Raw genomic sequence first — 21,200 nt, forward strand, 5'->3', positions numbered from 1 at the left:
CAGGCTTGGTGACATGCACCTGTAGTCCCAGCTACTTGGGAGACTGAGGCAGGAGTTTTGCTTGAGCTCAGGAGGCACAATGAGTCAAGATCACACCACTGCACTCCAGCCTGGGCAACAAAATGCAACTCTGTATCAAAAAAATATAAAATAAAATAAAAGGTAGTTTTTTTCCAACCATTTTGTTATAACTATTATGTCAAGGGGCAAATGAATTTGCAGATTGATTTAATGGCTTTGAAAAAGCATCTCTCTTTTTTTTTTTTTTCTTTTACAGACAGTGTCTCTCTCTGTCACGCAGGCTGGAGTGCATTGGGGTGATGATAGCTCACTGCAGCCTCAAATTTCTGGGGTCAAGTGATCCTTCTACTCCAGCATCCCGAGTAACTGGGATTACAAGTGCACGATGCCATGCCTGGCCACATGATTTTGTTGTTTTGTAGGGATGGTGTCTTGCCTATCCTGGTCTCCAACTCCCAGTCTCAAATGATCATACTGCACAAGAAACTGATTAGCAAGACACTGTGCTACTTGGTTTCCACCTAGGGTATTTACAGTCTTGCTCATTTTAATGATTTCTTTTTCTTATTCTTTTCTTCTTTCTTTTTTGCGGGGCGGTGGGCAAGGGGCGGGGGTGGCAGGGGTTGCGGGCTGATGGGGGGTTGCGTTCTTCTTTTTCTTTCTTTTCTGTTTTTTCTTTCTTTCTTTCTTTCTTTCCTTCCTTCTCTTCCTTCCTTCCTTCCTTCCTTCTTCTCCTTCCTTCCTTCCTTCCTTCCTTTCTTTCTTTCTTTCTTTTCTTTCTTTCTTCTTTCTTCTTTCTTTCTTTTTTCTTCTTCTTCTTTCTTTCTTTCTTTTCTTTCTTTCTTTCTTCTTTCTTTCTTTCTTTCTTTCTTTCTTTCTTTTTTCTTTCTTTTTTTCTTTTGCTCTTTCTTTCTTTCTTTCTCTCTTCTCTCTCTTCTCTTTCTTTCCCTCCCTCCCTCCCCCCTCCCTCCCTCCCTCCCTCCCTCCCTCCCTCCCTCCCTTCCTTCCTTCCTTCCTTCCTTCCTTCCTTCCTTCCTTCCTTCCTTCCTTCCTTCCTTCCTTCCTTCCTTCCTTCCTTCCTTCTGAATTTCTGGTCCCTCTCTGTCACCCAGGCTGGAGTGCAATGGCATGATCTCGGCTCACTGCAAACTCCGCCTCCTGCCTCAGCCTTTTGAGCAGCTGGGATTACAGGCACATGCCACTAAGCCCAGCTAAATTTTTGTATCTTTAGTAGAGATGGGGTTTTACCATGTTGGTCAGGCAGGTATTGAACTCCTGACCTTGTGATCTACCCGTCTCAGCCTCCCAAAGTGCTGGGATTACAGGCATGAGTCACCGTGCCTGGTCTGGTCTCACTTTCTAGTTGACTATTTTACCGGATCCTCAGTTACCCTCAGCGTAAGCTCTACATTCTCCATAACTGCATAGGAGACCATTCTTTGTTTCCAACTGAATTTTTCCAATAGTCAACACCTGCCCTTCCTCTTTTAGGGTCCAGAGTTAGTTACTGCCACAGTGAATGCTTCTCTTTCATGCTTTTTTTCTTTTTCATAGGACGACTTTTCCCTAATACTTAATGGTGAAATGATCCTTCAAAGCAATTCACTGGTCATTTCCTTTTTGAAGCATTTCTGGACTTCTCAGTTGAGAGAGAAGGTCACACCACTTATGAGATGGTGAATATGAGAATGTGATGAATTCTTGATTTGACAATATACACACATTAGCATACATACACTTCTGCTATTTGAGAAAAACATAGAAAAGAGACTCAAGCTTTTTAACTGTGCTTTTATGTTGAAAAGTTGATGGTCCTTATAATCAACGTAATCATTATTATAAGACATTGTTTTCTATTTACTTATAGGATCTGGCATCTTGTAGATTTCTCTATTAACTTTATTAGAATTCCTGTATATGTTCTCACACACAGCGCAAGTAAAAGCTGTTTAAAAATATAAATCTTGATAAAATTATCACATTGGATGAATCAGCCAATTTCTCAGGCATGATGAATTATTTTGGTAAATGATCAAGGGAAAATACTTATAGTATATGTGACTAAAGCTATAAATTATTATATATAAAGAGCACTTACACTCATTAACAAAGAGATAAACACTTCCATTGAAACATGGATAAATAAAAATGAGCAAGGAGTTAACAGCAGAGAAACACAAATGGACAAAATTTAGCTGATATTCAAGTTATGAACATGAAAGCAAGAGGCCATGGGATAGAGGTGAACAAAGAAATCAATGTTACAAATATTCTAGAGCAAGTGTTTGCAAGGGAGCTAAATGTCAGTCATATGTTACTGATGGGAATGTCTGGTTGTTTTAACAATTTACTGAAGGGAAATTTAGCAATATGTGTAAAACTCTTAAAAGTATAATTTTTGAAAATAATTCTGTTTGTAGAAACCAGTCCAAAGAAAGGAAAATGTACAAAAATATTGGTTATGATAATAATCTTCAGAGCCTTGCTTTTAAATAATGGAAAAATATGGACTATGGACATTGATTAAAATATTTGAGAAGAATATATTTAATAACCTGAAAATATCTATTATTTCATTCAATAAAGGAAAACTTAGTAGTGCAATCTCATATTTGTATAAAAATGCAGATACATAGTAACATTGGAAGGATACATAGGCAGTAACTGAGTGATTTTTGCTTTCTCGATAATATGTTTTTATTTTCTATGTCTTCCACTATGAATATTACACTTATCATCAGAATACTTAAATTATGAATCACCCAGGTGGTTAGCTATTTCTATGTTTCATAGGACAAAAATATACAATTTTATTTTAAGAATTTTATTACCACACAAGTCCATTAGAAGAGGTATTTGGTATTTTCGTAATTAAGTAGATGGGCCAAAATAGTGCATAGCTAATTTGATTTCTAAAACATTAATTTCAAAAACATAGAAGAACTATATTTGAAATCATTTTCTTTATACCTAAAATATGGTCTAGGGTCAATTGTATGTTTTCTGCATTTCCAGTACTTACCAGTGTCTCAATAAGGTGCCTGGTGGAGGACATTTATTGGAAGATTATTGGACTTGAACAGGAAGAATGTTAGTTGGGTAGTATGGAAGCAGTCTTTTTGAGCATCACAACATTTGAACCTTCTTTTGTATTTGTGATCCTGAGATCCTGGATCCTACACCTTGACAAATGTTTGATCCCTATGCATAGAGGAACAAAGATGCTTTATTGGCAGAAAGTCTTGCAACAGAAGGTCTATGTCAATGTCTGTTTTGGTCAATGTCTGTATTTATATCTTTACGTGTATTTGTGTATCTGTAACTATGTATTTATACTTTTATCTCTATCTCTATCTAAACCAATTAACAATTTGTCCTAGGTAACCCCTAGATCCTAGTTTGCCTGTGGGTGCTCTATCAAGAGACAAGCCTGGAAAACCTATGTCCCATAGTTTCTTTTAAAGTATATAGGGAATCCCTTCTGTCCATGGCAGATAGGCCATATGTATTGCTGTAGTCTGAAATTCCTGAATGGAGTTAAGGAGCAACTCCTATCTGGACCTAAATTTTTTGTGTAGCATTATTAAGGATTTCCCTCCTCCTGACTCTTTTCACACACAGATATACTAAACTCCAGCTTTTGCCACTTTGAGGTGTTAGTCTACTCACAGTGAACCTGCAGCCTATCTGTAAATTTAAAGTCATTGTGTCAAGTCTGGGGTTTTGCCTGGCAAATCAAATGACATGAAATAGTTTCTAATGTACAAGGTATTATTCATGACTTTATAGGTGAATGAGAACTGAGCTGGATGTGTAACTATTATGATACTATTTATGATTTTGGATGTTTCTGCAATAGTGGTCTTTCTCCTCCTTTGACTGTTAGGTAGCGTTTAATCATTGACAAACTTTATACTTCCTGAAAATGTTCTAAAAAACAGAATATTCTTTGGGGCTTGCCCTCTCTCTCCCTCTCCTCTTCTCTCCTTCCTCCTTCTTCCCTTCTCTCCCTCCCTGCCTCCCTTCTTTCCCTATTTTTAATATACAGGATGTATTAGAAAAAAGATAAACTGTTTTTGTTTTTATTTGGTGAGCTTATTTTGTTTTAACTTCCTGAATTATTTTCATTTCAGTTCTTCAAAGCATGGACAAAACCAAACATTTTCCTTTTATTTACATATATAGTAACAAGATCATTTCCTTGATTCACTAAGATGTATGCTAGTATGTTATTTTCTGTGAATGCTCATGATTTTAAATATGACAAGTGTCCAAAATACGTGCTTTCAGATTATTAACATTCCTTCTCTCAGAAAATAAACTTGTCTACTAATTTACAAGATCAGTTGTTGTAAACAATCTTGAATCTTTTTCACTTCAAAATCCCTGTATCTTTTTTCCTATCCATTTTCTTTCTCTGTAGGTTTTAGGAAAAACGAAAAAAAATTCTTTATTCCAATGCTTGAAATTTTATCAGTGCTTTGTTTTCATATCTTCCACTTCATGTGTTTGCTCAACTAATCCTCCTGTTATTTGGACCGTGATGCATGCTATTTCCCCTGCAACTCCGCATGTCCTGTGTGGTTCTTTTCCATCAAACAATCTACCCAGGTGTGTCTCTACTCGAATGAAATCAACCACACTTTCCTCAATGATAACTTTTTTCCAAATATACCTTTTTTTCTCTTCACGATTGTGAATATTCATTCAATAAAGAAATTCATTCATTTCATTCAATAAAGAAAAACTTAGTACAATCTCATATTTGTATAAAAATGCAGATACGTAGTAACATTGGAATGATACATAGGCAGTAACTGAGGGATTTTTGTTTTCTCAATGATACATTTTTATTTTCTATGTCTTCTACTATGAATATCACACTTATCATTAGAATACTTAAATTATGAATCATGATTTCTCTTCACGATTGTGAAGAGATAAAAGGTATATTTGGAAAAAAGTTATTTTTTTATATCTACACACACACACACACACACACATATGTATATGTATATATGCATGTGTGCGTGTGTGGAGAGAGAGAGAGAGAGAGAGAAAGAGAGAGTCTTGCTCTGTTGTCCCAGCTGGAGTGCAGTGGTAGGATTTCAGCTCACTGCAACCTCCACCTCCTGGGTTCAAGCAGTTCTCCTGCCTCAGCCTCCCAAGTAGCTGGGACTACAGGCATGCATGACCACACCTGGCTAACTGTTTTGTATTTTTAGTAGAGACAGGGTTTCATCATGTTGGCCAGGCTGTTCTCGAACTCCTGACCTCAAGTGATCCTCCTGCCTCAGCCTCCCAAAATGCTGGGATTATGGGTGTGATTCACCACAGCCAGCCTACTATTTTTTAAAGAATAAATTTTATTGTGCAAATTTAAGGTATATAACATGATGCTATGGGAAACATATAGATAATAAGAAAGTTACTATAGTGAGTAAATTAACATGACTGTAATCTCACATAGTTACCTTTTTTTGGCAAGAGCAACTAAAATCTAATCATCTGACATGAATCCTCCGTACAGTACAATTTCGTTACTTATATTTCTCATGTTGTACATTAGATTTGTAGACTTGCTAATCCTATATACTTATATTTTCTCATCTCCACCCTTCCTGCCTCCTCCTGGTAACCACTGCTTTGTTCTCCATCTCTGTATAGTTGACCTTTTTTAAAAAACATTCTACATATAAAGGAGATCATACAATAATTTTCTTTCTGTGCTTGGCTTATTTTGCTCAGCATAATGTCCTTCAGGCTCACCCCTGTGGTGGCAAATAGCAAGATCTGTTTTTTTTTTAAAGGACTGACTAGCATTATGTTGTTTATATATAGAGGACAGTTTCTTTATCCATTCATCCCTCCATCAACACGTAGATCATTTTCATAGCTTTGCTACTGTAAATAACGCTGCAATGAACATAAGCAGGTAGATAGCTTTATGAGATAGTGATTTCATTTCCTCTGGGTATATATCCAGAAGAGGGATAGCTCAGTTGTATTGTAGCTCTAGTTTTAATTTCTTTAGAAATCTCCATATTGTTTTTTATACTGACTGTATCAATCTACATTTCCAATAGTGTAAAAAAAAATTACTTTACTTCCCACCTTTACCAACGTTTGTTCAATCTTTTGACTTTTTGATAATATCCATCTTAACAGATATACGGTGGTATATCGAAGAAAGTTTCTGAAAAATATTTATTATTTATTGAAGTTTATTTTAATTGACAAATAATTGTATATATTTATAGTGTGCAGTGTGATGTTTTGATGTATTCAGTCCTAAAAAAGGGGGGACATTCTGTCATATTTGACAGCATAGAGTGAACCTGGAGAACATTATGCTAAGTGAAATAAGCTAGGCAAAAAAGACAAATATTACATGATCTCAGTTATAGGTGAAATTACAATGATTTTAATTTGCATTTTCTTGATGATTAACGATGTTGATTACATTTTTATATATCTATTGGCTATTTTTATGTCTTTTTTGGAGAAATGTCTATTAAGATTTTTGCCTATTTTAAAATCAGGGTTTTTATTTCTGCTATTGAGTTGTATGAGTTCATTATAAATTTTACATATGAACTGTCCTCTTGAGTAAGTCAGCAAAGAACTCAATAACCTCAGTCATCATCCTTGAAATAATTACAATTTGATTCTATCTATTGTTCCTTAAAAATATCCCCTAGACATTTATAAATTTTTTTCACCTGTTTCTTTTGTTGTTCCTGTATTGTATCTTCCATTGGTTCTTCTTCCCCTCCTCCTTCTCTTTTTCCTTCCAACTGTGAGTTAGAATTTTTTTGTATATTACACTTCTCTCCTTTTTTTCTGCCACTTTCTACTTCAATTACTGAATTTATATTTATTCTTAATTTCCAGAATGCTTTCTTTCTTATTTCGCTTCTTGTGGTCTGTTTAGTTTTCTCTTTGCCTGTCTTCCATTCCCTTCCTTAAGTTTGGACTGCAAATGCCTTAATAATCTTTATAATTTTTTACCTGTAATAATTGGCTTTACAATAATTTTTTGAATTGAATTTCCTATTCTTCCTTCTCCTGTGCCGTTAAGATTTTAGACAACTATCTTTTGTGACCCCAAATTCCTTTTCTGGATGAACTGCTCTGGAATATTCTCTAAAAAGTGGTGACAACAGAGGGATACTGTGAGAGGAAAGAATAATTGCTAACAAGTTACCCTGTTTCATACCATGTCAGGTTTCCACCCCTTGCTCCTAATCTCCAATCTTTCTCATATTTTGAACTCAGTTTAGATTTCTTTGTTTCCTCTGCATCCTGTGCCCCTATCAAAAGGGAAGAGAATAGGTATGATGCTTTATCTATGGAAGGTTCATATTTTACAGTTATTTCTGAGAAAATTTTCCTGAAATTAAAAGCAAAAAAATTATACAGAAGCATGAAAATCAATGGATTTTTACAAAGCATAATATTCTGTAGTTTTGTTAAACAAATCCAATATGTGGAACATATTCAAAGCGTGGGCAAGTTAGGCTGACTCAGCACTCCACATGCTAAGCCCATAGTTATTGAGCTTGTCAAGGTGAGGGTAGAGAATATAGACATCTTTCGAATACAGCTGCAAGGTGATGCTGTTTGGTTTCTGGATGGATTCCTGCAGAGCTCATGGTTGGAGTTTCTTCAAGTTCACTACAGTAACATGTCTGTACATTTGGTCGACAACTCAATTACAGGTGAAAATGACAGAATTTGCTCAAATCCCTTGTTTGGAATAGAGAATTGTAGGGCTCAGTTCTGGAAATAGTAGCCTAGGAATTATGTTTATTTTTGTTTTTGTCTGCATTAGAACATAGTCCTCTCAGGATTCCTTTTCTTCAAGGAATAAAAAAGGCACATAAGCCTACAAGATTGCTTAGCGTTAAATTTGCTCACATTTCTATCTCTAACAATCATTGAAATAGGCGGTGTTTTAGTTTTCATAAAACTTCTCTTGGTGAGAGGCTCTTTTATGAGCAGGAATACGTATCAATTAGTTTGCATGTTTGTGCCTGTATGATAGAGAAAAGGTTTGGAGAAGGTAGTCTTAAAGTATAAATCTGAGAGATATTCTTGTTGGTTTATATTTGTATGAAAGTGAGAGCTGAATACCTGAGCCTGACAAGGCAGAAATGTCAGGGCCTTATGTCAAGTACTCATGTCAAGCTACAAGATAAGCCTCAGATCGGAGGTTTCTTCTGAAGCCGTCTGTATAAGTGAACCAGAGAAGCTTATGTAGCTGGTTCCCAAAAGAGGATTATTCTCTTAGAATGATCAATCTCTGAACTTAGCGCACTAAGAAATAAATCTAAGAAAATCTCTAAATTGAAATCTCTTGAGTTACCAAAAAAAATTAATATAGGCCTAATGGTATTGTAGTTGTTGAGAGTTTGGCAGGCAGGGGTTGATATGGTCACAGTTTAAAACAAACAATGCTAGGTTACTCTGGACTAAAATAAAAAGAAACAATTTTATATTGCATATTCTGAGGATTAAGTGAAGTAGAAGTGGCTAGAAAATTAAATCTGTACATACAACAAGAATATTGAACCTATATAAATACTAAATGCATCTTCACTGATATTTAAGGCATCTATATATTATTTGTGTTTTTATTGTATGGGTTCCCTGAAGGACTATATATTAGATTTCTTTTGAACTTGGAAGGTCCACCTAAATTTTTGTTTTGATGGTTTATTGAGAAAACAAAGCATTTGCCTCATTATACTCTGTACTGTGAAGAAAGTCTTACTTTGAAACATGAGCTGAGTTGGACTGGTGGGACTTTGTTTTATATCAGCTTTATTGTTATTGATTTGTAAGCATTTTGCTCCCAGACACTTGACTGCAGATGGGATTCCTTAAATTAGTGGCAGGTATATTCCCTTACATGGAACTATTACAATTGGTTGATTCATTTGTCTACTGAGTAGATTATTTACCATTTTTGACTATTCAACAAAAGCTGCAATGAACTTATTTTGTAAGTCTTTATATGGGCATATGCTTTCATTTGGTTAAATACATGGAGTGGAATGGTTAGATTGTATGGTACGTGTATATTTAACTTTTAAGGAAAGGGTCAAGTGTTTCCAAACTTCTAGAACTATTTTATACTCCTATCAGTGGTGTATGAGACTTTCAGTTCCTCCACATCTTTGTAACACTTAGTTTGGTCAACCTTTTACATTTTAGTTATTCAATAAGTTATTTACTGGTATCTCTTGTGATTTTAATTTGGATTCCTCTAAAGAATAATTATACTGATATCTTTTCATGTACTTATATCCCATGCCAAATAATCTTTGGAGAACTGTTCAAATATTTAGCTCATTTTTAAAATTTGCTTGCTTTCCTATTGAATTTTGAGAGTTTTCTCTATATATTCTTGATACAAGTCTTTTATTAGATAATGCTTTGCAAATATTACTCTATTTTTATGTTTTTTTTTTCATTTTCCTAACAGTGTCTTATGAAGAGCAGAAATTTTAAATTTTGATAAAGTTACGTTTATTCATTTGTTCTTTTATTGGTTGAGCTTTTGGTTTCACATCTAAAAATCGATGCTCAATCCCAAATCACAAACTTTAAAAAAAATTTTGTTGCAGAACTTATATAGTTTTAGGTTTTACAGTAGATCCATGATCTCATTATGAATTGATTTTTGTATTTGAGGTATGAATCAAATTTCTTTTTTATACATGTATCTTTTTTCCAGTTTTGTTGATGCATAATTGATAAATAAAGTTATATGTATTTAGGGTCTAGAATATAATGTTTTGATATATGTATACATTGTGAAGTAATTACAGTAACAAAGCTCATTAGCATATCTATCGACTCATAGTTACCATGATTTTGTGTGTGTGAGGTGAGAACACATGAGAACTACTTTCTTTCAAATTTCAACTATACAGTGCAATATTATTAGCCTCTTATACCCTTTGACCAACTTCTCTCATTTTCCCTTATCCCTTATCCCTTTGAATCTGTCATTCTACTCTGTTACTATGTGTTTGACTTTTTTAAAAGTAATATCCAGTTTTAAAAACATTATTTATTTAAGAGTCTATTATTTCCCCATATTCTTAGCACCTTTGTTGAAAATTGGTTGACCACATACGTATGGGTTTACTTCTGGGCTTTCCTATCTGTTCCATTGGCTTATATGTCTAATTTTATGCTGGCACCATATTGTTTGGATTACTATAGATTTGTAATATAGTATGAAATCACAAAGTGTGCTTACTCCAATTACTTCTGTTCAAGATTGCTTTAGCTATTCAGGATGTCTTATATTACTATGAATTTTGCAGTTTGCTTTTTCTATTTCTGCAAGAAATACTGTTGGAATTTTGATAGGGTTCCATTGAATTTGTAGATTTTTTGGGTAGTTTGAACATTTTAACAATATTCCTTCTTTCAATCCATGAACATGAAATATTTTTCCACTTATTTGAGTTTTCACAAATTCTTTCATCAGTTGTTTTATACTTTTCAGTGAGTAGAACTTTCATCTCCTTGGTTAATTATTTTCCTAAATATTTTGTTCTGTTTCATGCTATTGCAAATGCTGTTGCTTTTCTTGATTTCTTTCTTGGACAGTTTGTTGTTAATGTATAAAAATGCAACTGATTTTTATATGTTCATTTTGTATCCTACAACTTTACTGAATTTGCTTGTTCTAATAGTTTTTGGGCTGGTCTTTAGGGTTTTCTATATATGATTATGCTATCTGCAGAGACAATTTTACTTCTTCCTTTCTATTTTTTTTTTTTTGCAGATGTACATCCAATTATTACAGCACCATTTGAAAATGCTGATTTTTTTCTCCACTGAATTGCTTATACACTTTTGTCAAAAAATCTGCTGTTTTAATACATGTGTCTTTTTCCCAACTTTGTATTTTGTTCCATTTACCTGTTTGTCTACCTTTATGCTAATACTAGACTGCTTTGGCTATTGCTGTTTTTTAATAAGATTTGACATCAGGTAATTGCTGATCTTTCAGCTTTTTTCCTTTACAAAGTGTTCTTGAATAGATATTCAAACTTTTTTGTATTCCAACACTTCACCCAGATTTTTCTTATATTAACATCTAAACATTTAACATGCCAGGGTATGTTTATCAAAACAAACAAACAAAATAACAGTGGTACAATATCCTTAACAGACTTTAATAGCATTTTACCTTTTTTTTTTTTTCTGTGCAGGGCTTTTTACTGAGCCAGGATTCAATATAGTATACCATTTTGCATTTAGTCATTACGTTTAAATTTCTCCAATCTGTGAATATTCTATCTTTCTTTGATTTTTACTGACTTTGACACTTTTAAAGAGTACTATTAAAATATTTTGTCAAATTTGGTCTTGTCTGGTGTTTTCTTATGAAAAGACTGGGTTCATGAACTTGGGGGAAGTGTATTTTACCTTTTACATATTGTTGGATTTGACTGGGTAAAATTTGGTTTACCTTTTTTATCTATATTTATAAGAAATATTGATGTATAGTTGCTTTTTGAAAAATCGGCTGGGTATGGTGACTCACCCCTGTAATCCCAGCACTTTGGAAGGCAGAGGCGGACGGATCACCTGAGGTCAGGCATTTGAGACCAGGCTGGCAAACATGGTGAAAGGCTGTCTCTACTAAAAACACAAAAAACTAGCTGGGCATGATGGCAGTCTCCTGTAATCCCAGCTACTCAGGAAGCTGAGGCAGGAGAATCGCTTGAACTGGGAGGCGGGGGTTGCAGTGAGTCGAGATCGCGCTATTACACTCCAGCCTGGGTGAAAGAGTGAGACTCCATCTCAAAAACAAACAAACAAACAAACAAACAAACAAACAAACAAACAAATAAATAAATAATAAAATAAAATAAAATAAAATAAAAATCTAGTAGTTTTTATTTTGGTTTTGGTATTAGAATAATGCTTGATTCATAGGTTGAGTTGAAAATAAATCCTCCATTTTAATTTTCTGAAATAGTTTGTGTAGAATTGGCATTATTTCTTTCTTAAAGACTTGGTACGATCATCAATGAAGTCATCAGACTCTGAAATTTTTTTATGAGAAGTGTTTAAACTCAAATTCAACTTATTTAATAGAGATATGGGATTTTAGGTTTTCTATTTGTTCTTGAGTGAGCTTTGGAAATTTGTGTATTTCAAGAAATACCTCTCTTTCATCTGAGTTGTCTCATTTATTGGCATAATAGTCTTCATTTTTTTGGTTATCCTTTTTAATATCAGTAGTGTGTAGTGTCTGCAGTAACATCACCTCTCTTAATCCTGATTTTGTAATTGTGTCTTTTTTTTTTTTTTTTTTTTTTTTTTTGAGATGGAGTCTCTGTCTGTCACCCAGGCTTGAGTGCAGTGGCTTGATCTTGGCTCACTGCTTCCTCCACCTCTCGGGTTCAAGCGATTCTCGTGCCTCAAGCACCTGAGTAGCTGGGATTAATGGTGTGCGCCACTACACCTGGCTAATTTTTTGTTTTTAGTAGAGGTGGGGTTTTGCCATGTTGGCCAGACTGGTCTTGAACTCCTTATCTCAAGTGATCCTCTGGCCTGGGCCTTCCAAAATGTTGAGACTACAGGTGAAAGACACCATGCCCGGCCTTCTTTGAATTTAATCCTTTATCTGTATGGCCAAATGTTTTCAATTTTATTTATTTTCTGAAAGAACCACCTATCAATATACTTGATTATCTAGTTTCTATCTCATTGGCTTCTCTAATCTCTACTATTTTCTTTCTTCTACTTAATTTTAGTTTAATGGGATCTTCTTCCTTTTTTTATTTCTTAAGGAGGAACCTAATATCATTAATTTGAGAACTTCCTTCATTTTTGATACTGTCATTTATTGCTACAAATAGCTCACCTTCCTATGTTCAGCTTTAGGAACATCCCACACATTCTCAGTACATTGTATAAAATGTATATGTAGTATAGACATGAAACATATTCACATATATTTCTGGTATTAATTTATAATTTAATGTCATTGCCAAATCTGAGAACATACTGTGCATTATTTGAACTCAATTAAATTTACTGACACTTGTTGTATGGTTTATAATATTTTGGTGAATATTCCATGTCCACTTAAAAGAACAATTTAGAGTTGAATATTCTATGAATATCAGTTAGCTCAAGTAGTTGATGGCATTTTTGAAATTTTATATACCCTTACTGATTTCCTGCTTATTCCTATTTATTAATGAAAAAGAGTTATTGCAATTTCCAATGACAAGTTTTCTATTTATTAGTAATATGCCTGGAAAAAGGAAGTAGGATGAAGCAGCAAGGAGCATCAGTGCATTAACAGAGAAGTAAAAAATGCAAAAGAACTAGATAGAGAAAACTTTGGCCTTTCCTGGATGACTAGGCATTTATCTCTTCTCCACAAAACTTTCAAGTACTCTCTTATATTTGCAATGGGATGTCTGTGCTTTTATTGAATTTTTAGAGATAATTATATATGCAGTATCTACGATTATCACAAATTCTATTAAATATCGGTATTGAAGAAAATTTGTGACCCATATGTATTTACTCAGCAAGCAATGACTTCATTTCCTGAATTTTAATATGTTATTCTCTTAAGTTTTCGATATTCTAAATTAGGGTTTTAATAATATAATATGCATGTAGCGGGAATTTAATTTCTGCCTTTTCAAAGGTTATGTCTCATTTTTAATTTTTGTTTTGTTTTGTTTTCTTCTTTAATACATTGGCCAGATTTTCCTAAACAATGTTAAATGTAGTAGTGAGAGTAAATATGCTTATCTTTTATCAACTTGTGGTGGGACTAGCTCACATTTAACTACCATGTGAATAGTTTGCTTTTGCTTTCACATGTTTGTTATCATTAAGTAACTAGTTTTTCTTAGGCCTTACAGAGTTTTATGAGAAATGGAGGTTGGATTTTATCAAATGAGCGTTTAAAATATCTATTAAGATTTATTTCTGAATTATGAAAAGGACAAAATATAGTGCTTCCTAATAATATAACATAATTGCTTTGTTTAAATAAGATCAACTTGGGTCACAATAGACTATTTAATTATACTGTTAAATTTAGTGTTTTATTTTATTTGGGAATTTCTGCGAATGACTAAATGAATTGCTCTATTCCTTTTAAACTTTGAACTATTTTATCATGTTTTAATGTCTGAATGACATATAGCAGTTTCACAGAACAAATGGAGAATTTTCTATATTTATGGTACTCTGAAAATGTTCATATAACATTATAAATATCTATTCAAAGTTTGAAGGAACTTGATTATAAAAATAATTTGGACTATTTCAGTTAATTCTTTCATAGGGGTATTTATTTTCTCCCATATTTATAGCTCATTGAAGTTTCTCCCATTTTTTAGTTATCTGTATGTAATATTTACATGCATCTAGCAAAACACTTCCTTTGAAATGAAAGTGTCATTTTGCTAAGTCTGAAACTGGGACACATTCAGAAATGCTATTTTTCTCTGGTTTCTGTCTCAAATAAACTCTTGTTAGTTCTATTCGTTTTGAATTTGATTGTTCCTCTTTATATTGTAGTAGGACTTAAACATTACATTCTTCACTACCCGCCCCCACCTCACTCTCCAACTCTCTCTCGTTAGGTTTTCATCACATCTGAGTACCATATCTTGGTTTACTCCTTAATGTTTCACCTTTCAGTGCAATTTTGTTTTGGATGTGTCTTTTAAAATTAGCATCATTATAATTTTTTGCACTTTTTATTGAAGTAAAGGAACATACAAAAATACACATACTGTAAGTGTTAAAGCTCAATTATCACTAAGTGAATTCATCCATACAATCATCGTCCAGATTAAGAAACAGAACATTACCAGTACCCCAGAAGATCCTTCTGTGTGTTCTCTCCAACTCTCTACCTCGTGTATTATTAGCCTGACTATAAAATTAGAAAGTACTTTTTGTGTGTATGATTCTTTTTATTCAACATTTTGAGGCTGGATACAATGGCTCACACCTGTAATCCCAGCACTTTGGGAGGCCAAAGCAGGTAGATCACCTGAAGTCAGCAGTTCAAGACCAGCCCGACCAACATGGTGAAATCCCATCTCTACTAAATACAAAAAAAATTAACTGGGCGTGGTGGCGCATGCCTGTAATCCTACTTGTGAGGCTGAGGCAGGAGAATTTCTTGAACCCAGGTGGGGGAGGTTGCAGTGAGCCAAGATTGCACCATTGCACTCCAGCGTGGGCAACAAGAGTGAAACTCCGTCTCAAAAAGAGGGGGGGGGGGGGGAAAGAAACATTTTGTAGTGGTATAGTGCTCTATATTCTGTTAATTTTCATTGTTGTTTGGTATTTACTGAAGAACTATATTATAATTTATTTATATATTCTGCTATTGATTGACAGTTGATTACAGTTTGGAATGTAAACTTTTTATAATGTATAAAAAAATACTAATTTAGATCGGGCATGGTGACTCACACCTGTAATCCCAGCCCTTTGGGAGGCCGAGGCGGGCAGATCATGAGGTCAGGAGATCAAGACCATCCTGGCTAACACGGTGAAACCCCGTCTCTACTAAAAATACAAAAACTTAGCCGGGCGTGGTGGTGGGTGCCTGTAGTCCCAGCTACTGGGGAGGCTGAGGCAGGAGAATAGCGTGAACCTGGGAGGCAGAGCTTGCAGTGAGACGAGATCACACCACTGCACTCCAGCCTGGGCGACAGAGTGAGACTCTGTCTCGAAAATAAAATAAAATAAAAAATACTAATTTAACTATACAACCCCAAAGGGGTTGTATCAAACTTAACATTGCCACCAGCAGTGTCAGAGAATTTTATTTAATCTTTATACTCACCAATTATTGCTTTTTCTAGTTTTATGTTAGTCACATTCTGATAATGTGTAGCAATATCTCCCTGTTGTTTAAATACTGTTGTTTAAATACTGATTTTTTAGTTTTATTTTTTGAGACAGTGTCTAATTCTGTCACTCAAACTGGGGTGCAGTGGCATTATCATGGCTCACTGCAGCCTCGATTCCCTGGGCTCAGAGTGGCTGAGAGTACAGGTGCGAATTAATATGCCCAGCTAATTTTTTTTTTTTTTTTTGTAGAGACAGGATTTTGCCACATTGCCCAGGCTGGACTCCATTGATTTTAATGAAGCTGAATTTTTTTTTCATATATGTGTTAGCCATTTGGATATCCTTGTTTGTGAAGTGGTTGTTCATGTGTTTTGCCCATTATAATAGCATTGCCTTTTTTTCGTAGTAATATGCAGATTATCATGGAGATGAGTTTTTTCATATATATATGTACTGTAAATTTTTTTACATTCTGTGATTTGCCTTTATTCTTTCCAATATGATGTCTTTTGGTGATTGGGAGTTCTTAAGTTTATCAACTCTTAATGGCTACAACTTTGTATGCTCTGTTTAAGAAATCTTTGCATGCTCCAAATCCATGAAGTTATTTCGTTTTGCCATCTAGAAACTTGGTAGAATAGTCTGTAGTATATTGTAATATGTGCATTTTCTCCCCTCATGCCAGGTCCAACAAGCATGAGAAACCTCAGTGTTTGTTACTCACTCAGGCATATGCAAAGCAAGGAAAATCTTTGAGTAAGCAGCAGTAGTGTCTCACCAGTAAGAGTTTGCTTTTATATGTCTCACAGGAAAGAAGGGGAAGAGAGAGAGTGAGGTCATGTTGGAAAAATATACAGAAGTTACTATAATTATACAGTCTAGATAAGATGTGCCTGTAATGGTGGCATTCTACAGAAAACAGTGAATTAAGATATGGAAGTGATCAAATCAAGAGGTCTTGGTGTCTAAATGGCTTGGGAGGGTGAAGTTGCCAGGGATGATTTCAAAGAATCTGAATTAAATGACTAAGTGTTTGGAACTGAGACAGAAGATATAGAAAAAGATTTCTCTGGAAAGAAAAATAATTTTATTAAATTTTTATTGCTTTGTGTTTGAATTGTCTTTGGAACTTTTGGATAAGGAAGCTTGATTATTTGGAAATACTATTTGGAACCTCAAGAGATAAGCCAGAACTAGAAACAAAAAATTAAGAAGTTAATGGTATGTAACTAATGTTGTTGGTACTTGGAAAATTCCAGAAAGAATGATGTAAAGCTTGAAAAACAAGTGAATTATGATACTAATAAGATATATTTGAAAAATAAACGCAAAGAAAATGTAACTATGTGAAAAATCACCTTGACATAAAGAAAAAACTTCTAGCAATAATACAGTTGATAGCAAATTAATTGGATAAGTTGGCACATAAGAGAAATAAATTTGTCCATCAGAAATTGGGTTGGTAAGTCATGGAAACATAGAAAGAGTCATGGAAATTCTCATTCTTCAAGGGCCTCAGGCCAAGGACTTAATTGATTGATTTCAGAATCTGTTGTGATCACTTTAGTTTTAGGTTTTTTTTTTTTTTGTATCATGTACCTTGATCAAAAACCTGAAGAACAAAGTTTGGACCCTGAAAAATAAAATTGTGTGGCATGACACCCTATGAACTACCTTTAAGAAGTAGCATAGGTTTCCTTTTTGAGTGATAGATACTTACATCACTTTTGGCCAGCTACAAGGTTCTGTCTTTTTAAGAAGCTTCTATATGTCATTTAAAAATCCTAAACATAACCGATGTGATTGCTTAGGAATAAACTGAAAAGAGAAGAGACCTGGTAATATAACTCTTAGAATTATATTGGGGTAAGAGCAAAAGAAAAAAATTAAGTGGAGACCTGGAAAAAAATTAGAGGATAAGGGTAGAGAATCAGAGTGTGGAGAAATAATGGATAGCAATGAAACAGGAGTTTTAAAAGGGTATAGCCAAAAGTTTCAATGCTGCAGTGGTGACAAATAAGAACTAAAAATATGCAATCGACTTTTGGAAGTAAACTAAAAGATGATAGTCATGGGTAACTGAACCTAAATTGAAAATAAACATTTGAAGCTTCCTTTTTATTTTTCTCTGAGTTTTTTTTTTTTTTACACAAAAACTTATCACAGACTTTTATTTGTTTGTTTTACAAATGCAATAATTAAAAGAGCATCAGTGGTAACTACTGCATTTTATTGAGCACCTATAATACCTTGGCACTGTTAGAATATATATATATATATGTTTATTTATTCTTTAGCCCAATAAGTTAAATATCATATTTGTCTATTTTACAGATGGTGAATTGGGGTTTTGAAAGTTTAATTCAAAAGATACGCATAGCGATACACTAAGTGGCTGCAATACACGTTGTAGCTGGAATTTGACATTACACTTGTGCTCTAGTCACTTCAAGAGGGTACTTAAGAAAATTAATATTTCTATCAGGACCTCTTCTGACCTGTCCTTACTATTTTGTTAACAGGCATTATTTACTCAGGAGAAAAAAGTATAGGAAACTAAAGAAAATACTGAAGATAATCTCAAATGGTGACAATCTTTTTCAATCTCATCTGCACTTCAATTTTGGAATAGTCTATAATATTTGAGAATTAACAGAAATATTACAAGATATAAGCTAGCAACTGTTATGTAAAAGTATCCATTTTCCATGGATTCCAGCTAAAAGACTAACAGTTACTAAAACATCCCACAAGCCAACTGCTTTTAAAAAGACTCTACCACAACACAAGATGGTGCCATTAGCATATTATGGTCAACACTTTGTGCCATTAGACTATTTCTACCAACTGTCCTCAGCCAAATCATTAACACATCAACGTACAGGTGAAAAACTAAATCAATTCAATAACCAATCTGTAGCCAAAGTGCAATCCCATAGCAATCACATTGCAGAACTTCCACTGGGCTCCAATAGGAAGGTCTGGAGATGCTCAGTATTGCCATCTCCCAAATCTCAGAACAAAATTTCACAGAGCTTCTGTGATAGGATTCTGAATTCACCATTATCCCATGCCAAGCATCAGAACACACCTTCACTAGGCCTCCACTGGAGAAGTTCATTGTGGCCTGCTCAAAGAGCTCTGAACTCTCATTTGTTGCACTCCAAAGCTCAAACAACATCTTCATCTGACCTCAAAATGACGTCATCACGGGAGCTCAATCAAACAACCCTGAGTTCACAATTGCCCTTCTCTAAACCTCAGACAACATCTCCAAGCCTAGATGTTTGCTGGCGATCACCTTCCGTGAAGTCTCATCAAAGAGTCTCAAATTCATCATTATTTCACCTCCAAAATCAAGAAATACCTTCCATAAACATCATTTCAACATCATCTTCCTTGAGACCCAAACAAAAAGCCCTTAGCTCGACATTACTTCAATCCAAACCTCAGAAAACATCCTCATTGGACTGCCTTTGGACATCTTTATTGCAGCACAATCAAAGATCTTTGAGTTCACCATCACTCAACACAAAACTTCAAATCAGTGACTTATTTTGGACATCACCTTCTTTCAAACCCAATCAAATGGCTCTTACCTCTCCATTACTTGACTCTAGATTTCAGAAAATACCTATATTGAACTCTAACCCCACCGTTGCAAGCTTACCATTGTCCCATTCAAAAGCAAGGCAATCAGCATCATCATATTTTGTCCACCCATCTGAGATTTTACCATTGTTTCAGCTCAATTCTCAGTCAATGTTTATGCTTGATTGTAACTTCCAGACTCCCAGTTCACCCGTCTGTCACTCCAAGTTTCAGAATACCACTTCACCAAATGACAAACACAGAGTCACACATCTGCCATCACCCCATCCAAAAACAAATGTCTCAGGTCAATTATTATCAAGCTCTAAACACTGCACCAGGAACACAGCTGCTTCAACATTAGGTTTCAGACTCCAGAGTAAAAGCACCTTTGAGATTTCTCCAAAGACCGAATCAAATAAGGAAATTCCATGGACTTTAAAGTATAGTCAGCCCTGCATTGTTAAAGGTGGAACCGTCCCTGATGATGTTGTAAATAAAATTGTCAATTCTGTCTCGAAGACCAGAGTACAGAGGGATCTCTGTAGGCAGATTTTGTTTCGAAGGATGAGGGGAAGGCCAAATCCTCATCCTGGTCCTCGCCTGTCATCAAATTATGTGGTTTGCTTAGCTTGTGCTTCCTGCATAAAATCTCCATGTAACCATTTTAGAGGAAAGAAAAATCCTCGTTGTGCAACACTTTCTGTCATACCAACACCTGAGGCCAATTCTGAGGGCAAAATAGAAGTGAAATTAGTTCTTATCCTTTCTCTGCCAGAGACTTTCTCATCTTGTCTCCCATTCCCTATGAAAGAAAACCAGCCTAATGAAGCCCCTGAAGACAACCTTGAAGGAGTAGAGAAGACACCACAGTTTTTCCCCACGTCTGAACGGGATATCCAGGGACTTAATATGAAGCAAAAATGGTGGACAGTAGCTCCTGAAAACAAAGTTATAGGCCAACAGCCCCAGGCTATTGACTGGCTGTTTTATGTAAAAAAAAAAAATTCCCAGCCACAATCCCTGCTCCCACCCTCCTCCTCCTCCACTTCCTCTTCCTCCACCACCTCCTCCTCCTACTCTGTTGCCTCTGCCTCCTCTGCCTCCTCCTCTTCATCTTCTTCCTCCTCTTCCTTTTCCATCTCACACTCTTCTCCCCCTCCTTCCAAAGAGTGTATCACCCTCACTCTCTCACGTCGTGTATTCCCTAAGGTAAGTAGTTACCATCGGTTGCCTGCAGGGGTCTCCTGGCTTGAGTTTATATATAGTAAAGATTACCAGCTGCATCCCAGAAAACCAAATCGAAGCCAGTCATCATCTCTCAAAACAAAGCCTGTGAGGAACAACAATACAGTAAAATGGAGAAAGAGAGCAAATACACTGTTCAAATTTTTCCGGACAAAATAAGAAATTGTGATTAAATTAACTTTTAGTCTGTTTGAAGGCATTGATCTCTTAGTTCTTTGAGACTAGTGTTTGAGTTCCAGGGAACTATTTTCCCAACGTCTATTTTCTAGTTAAATAATAGACTATGATCTTCTAGAAGCCCAAAACTGAATCCTATGTTTTTGACTGAATGTCTGGCTTATAGTAGCTACTTTGTAATTATTGTTGAATTTAACATAGTTGGCCATAGACCAGAAATACTTCATCTGTCTTAAATGTATCTAGTTCATTAATATTCTCTTTCCTCAGAAGCCAATCTATGC

At 34.9% G+C, this 21,200-nt stretch overlaps 1 protein-coding gene across 4 annotated transcripts in view; it reads left to right on the plus strand.

Moving 5' to 3' along the window:
• The window catches only part of CSNKA2IP (casein kinase 2 subunit alpha' interacting protein), a 130,744-nt gene extending 109,814 nt beyond the window's left edge, over positions 1 to 20,930 (plus strand). For all 4 annotated transcript variants that reach the window (XM_030939402.1, XM_030939398.1, XM_030939406.1 and 1 more), the window contains one exon: positions 18,423 to 20,930. In XM_030939402.1, coding sequence (XP_030795262.1) covers positions 18,691 to 20,898 — 2,208 coding nt within the window. In that variant the 5' untranslated portion in view covers positions 18,423 to 18,690 and the 3' untranslated portion in view covers positions 20,899 to 20,930. The remainder of the gene's footprint in view (positions 1 to 18,422) is intronic.
• The last annotated feature ends 270 nt before the right edge of the window (positions 20,931 to 21,200 follow it).

Source organism: Rhinopithecus roxellana, chromosome 1 (genome assembly GCF_007565055.1).
Source record: "Rhinopithecus roxellana isolate Shanxi Qingling chromosome 1, ASM756505v1, whole genome shotgun sequence".
NCBI lineage: Eukaryota > Metazoa > Chordata > Mammalia > Primates > Cercopithecidae > Rhinopithecus > Rhinopithecus roxellana.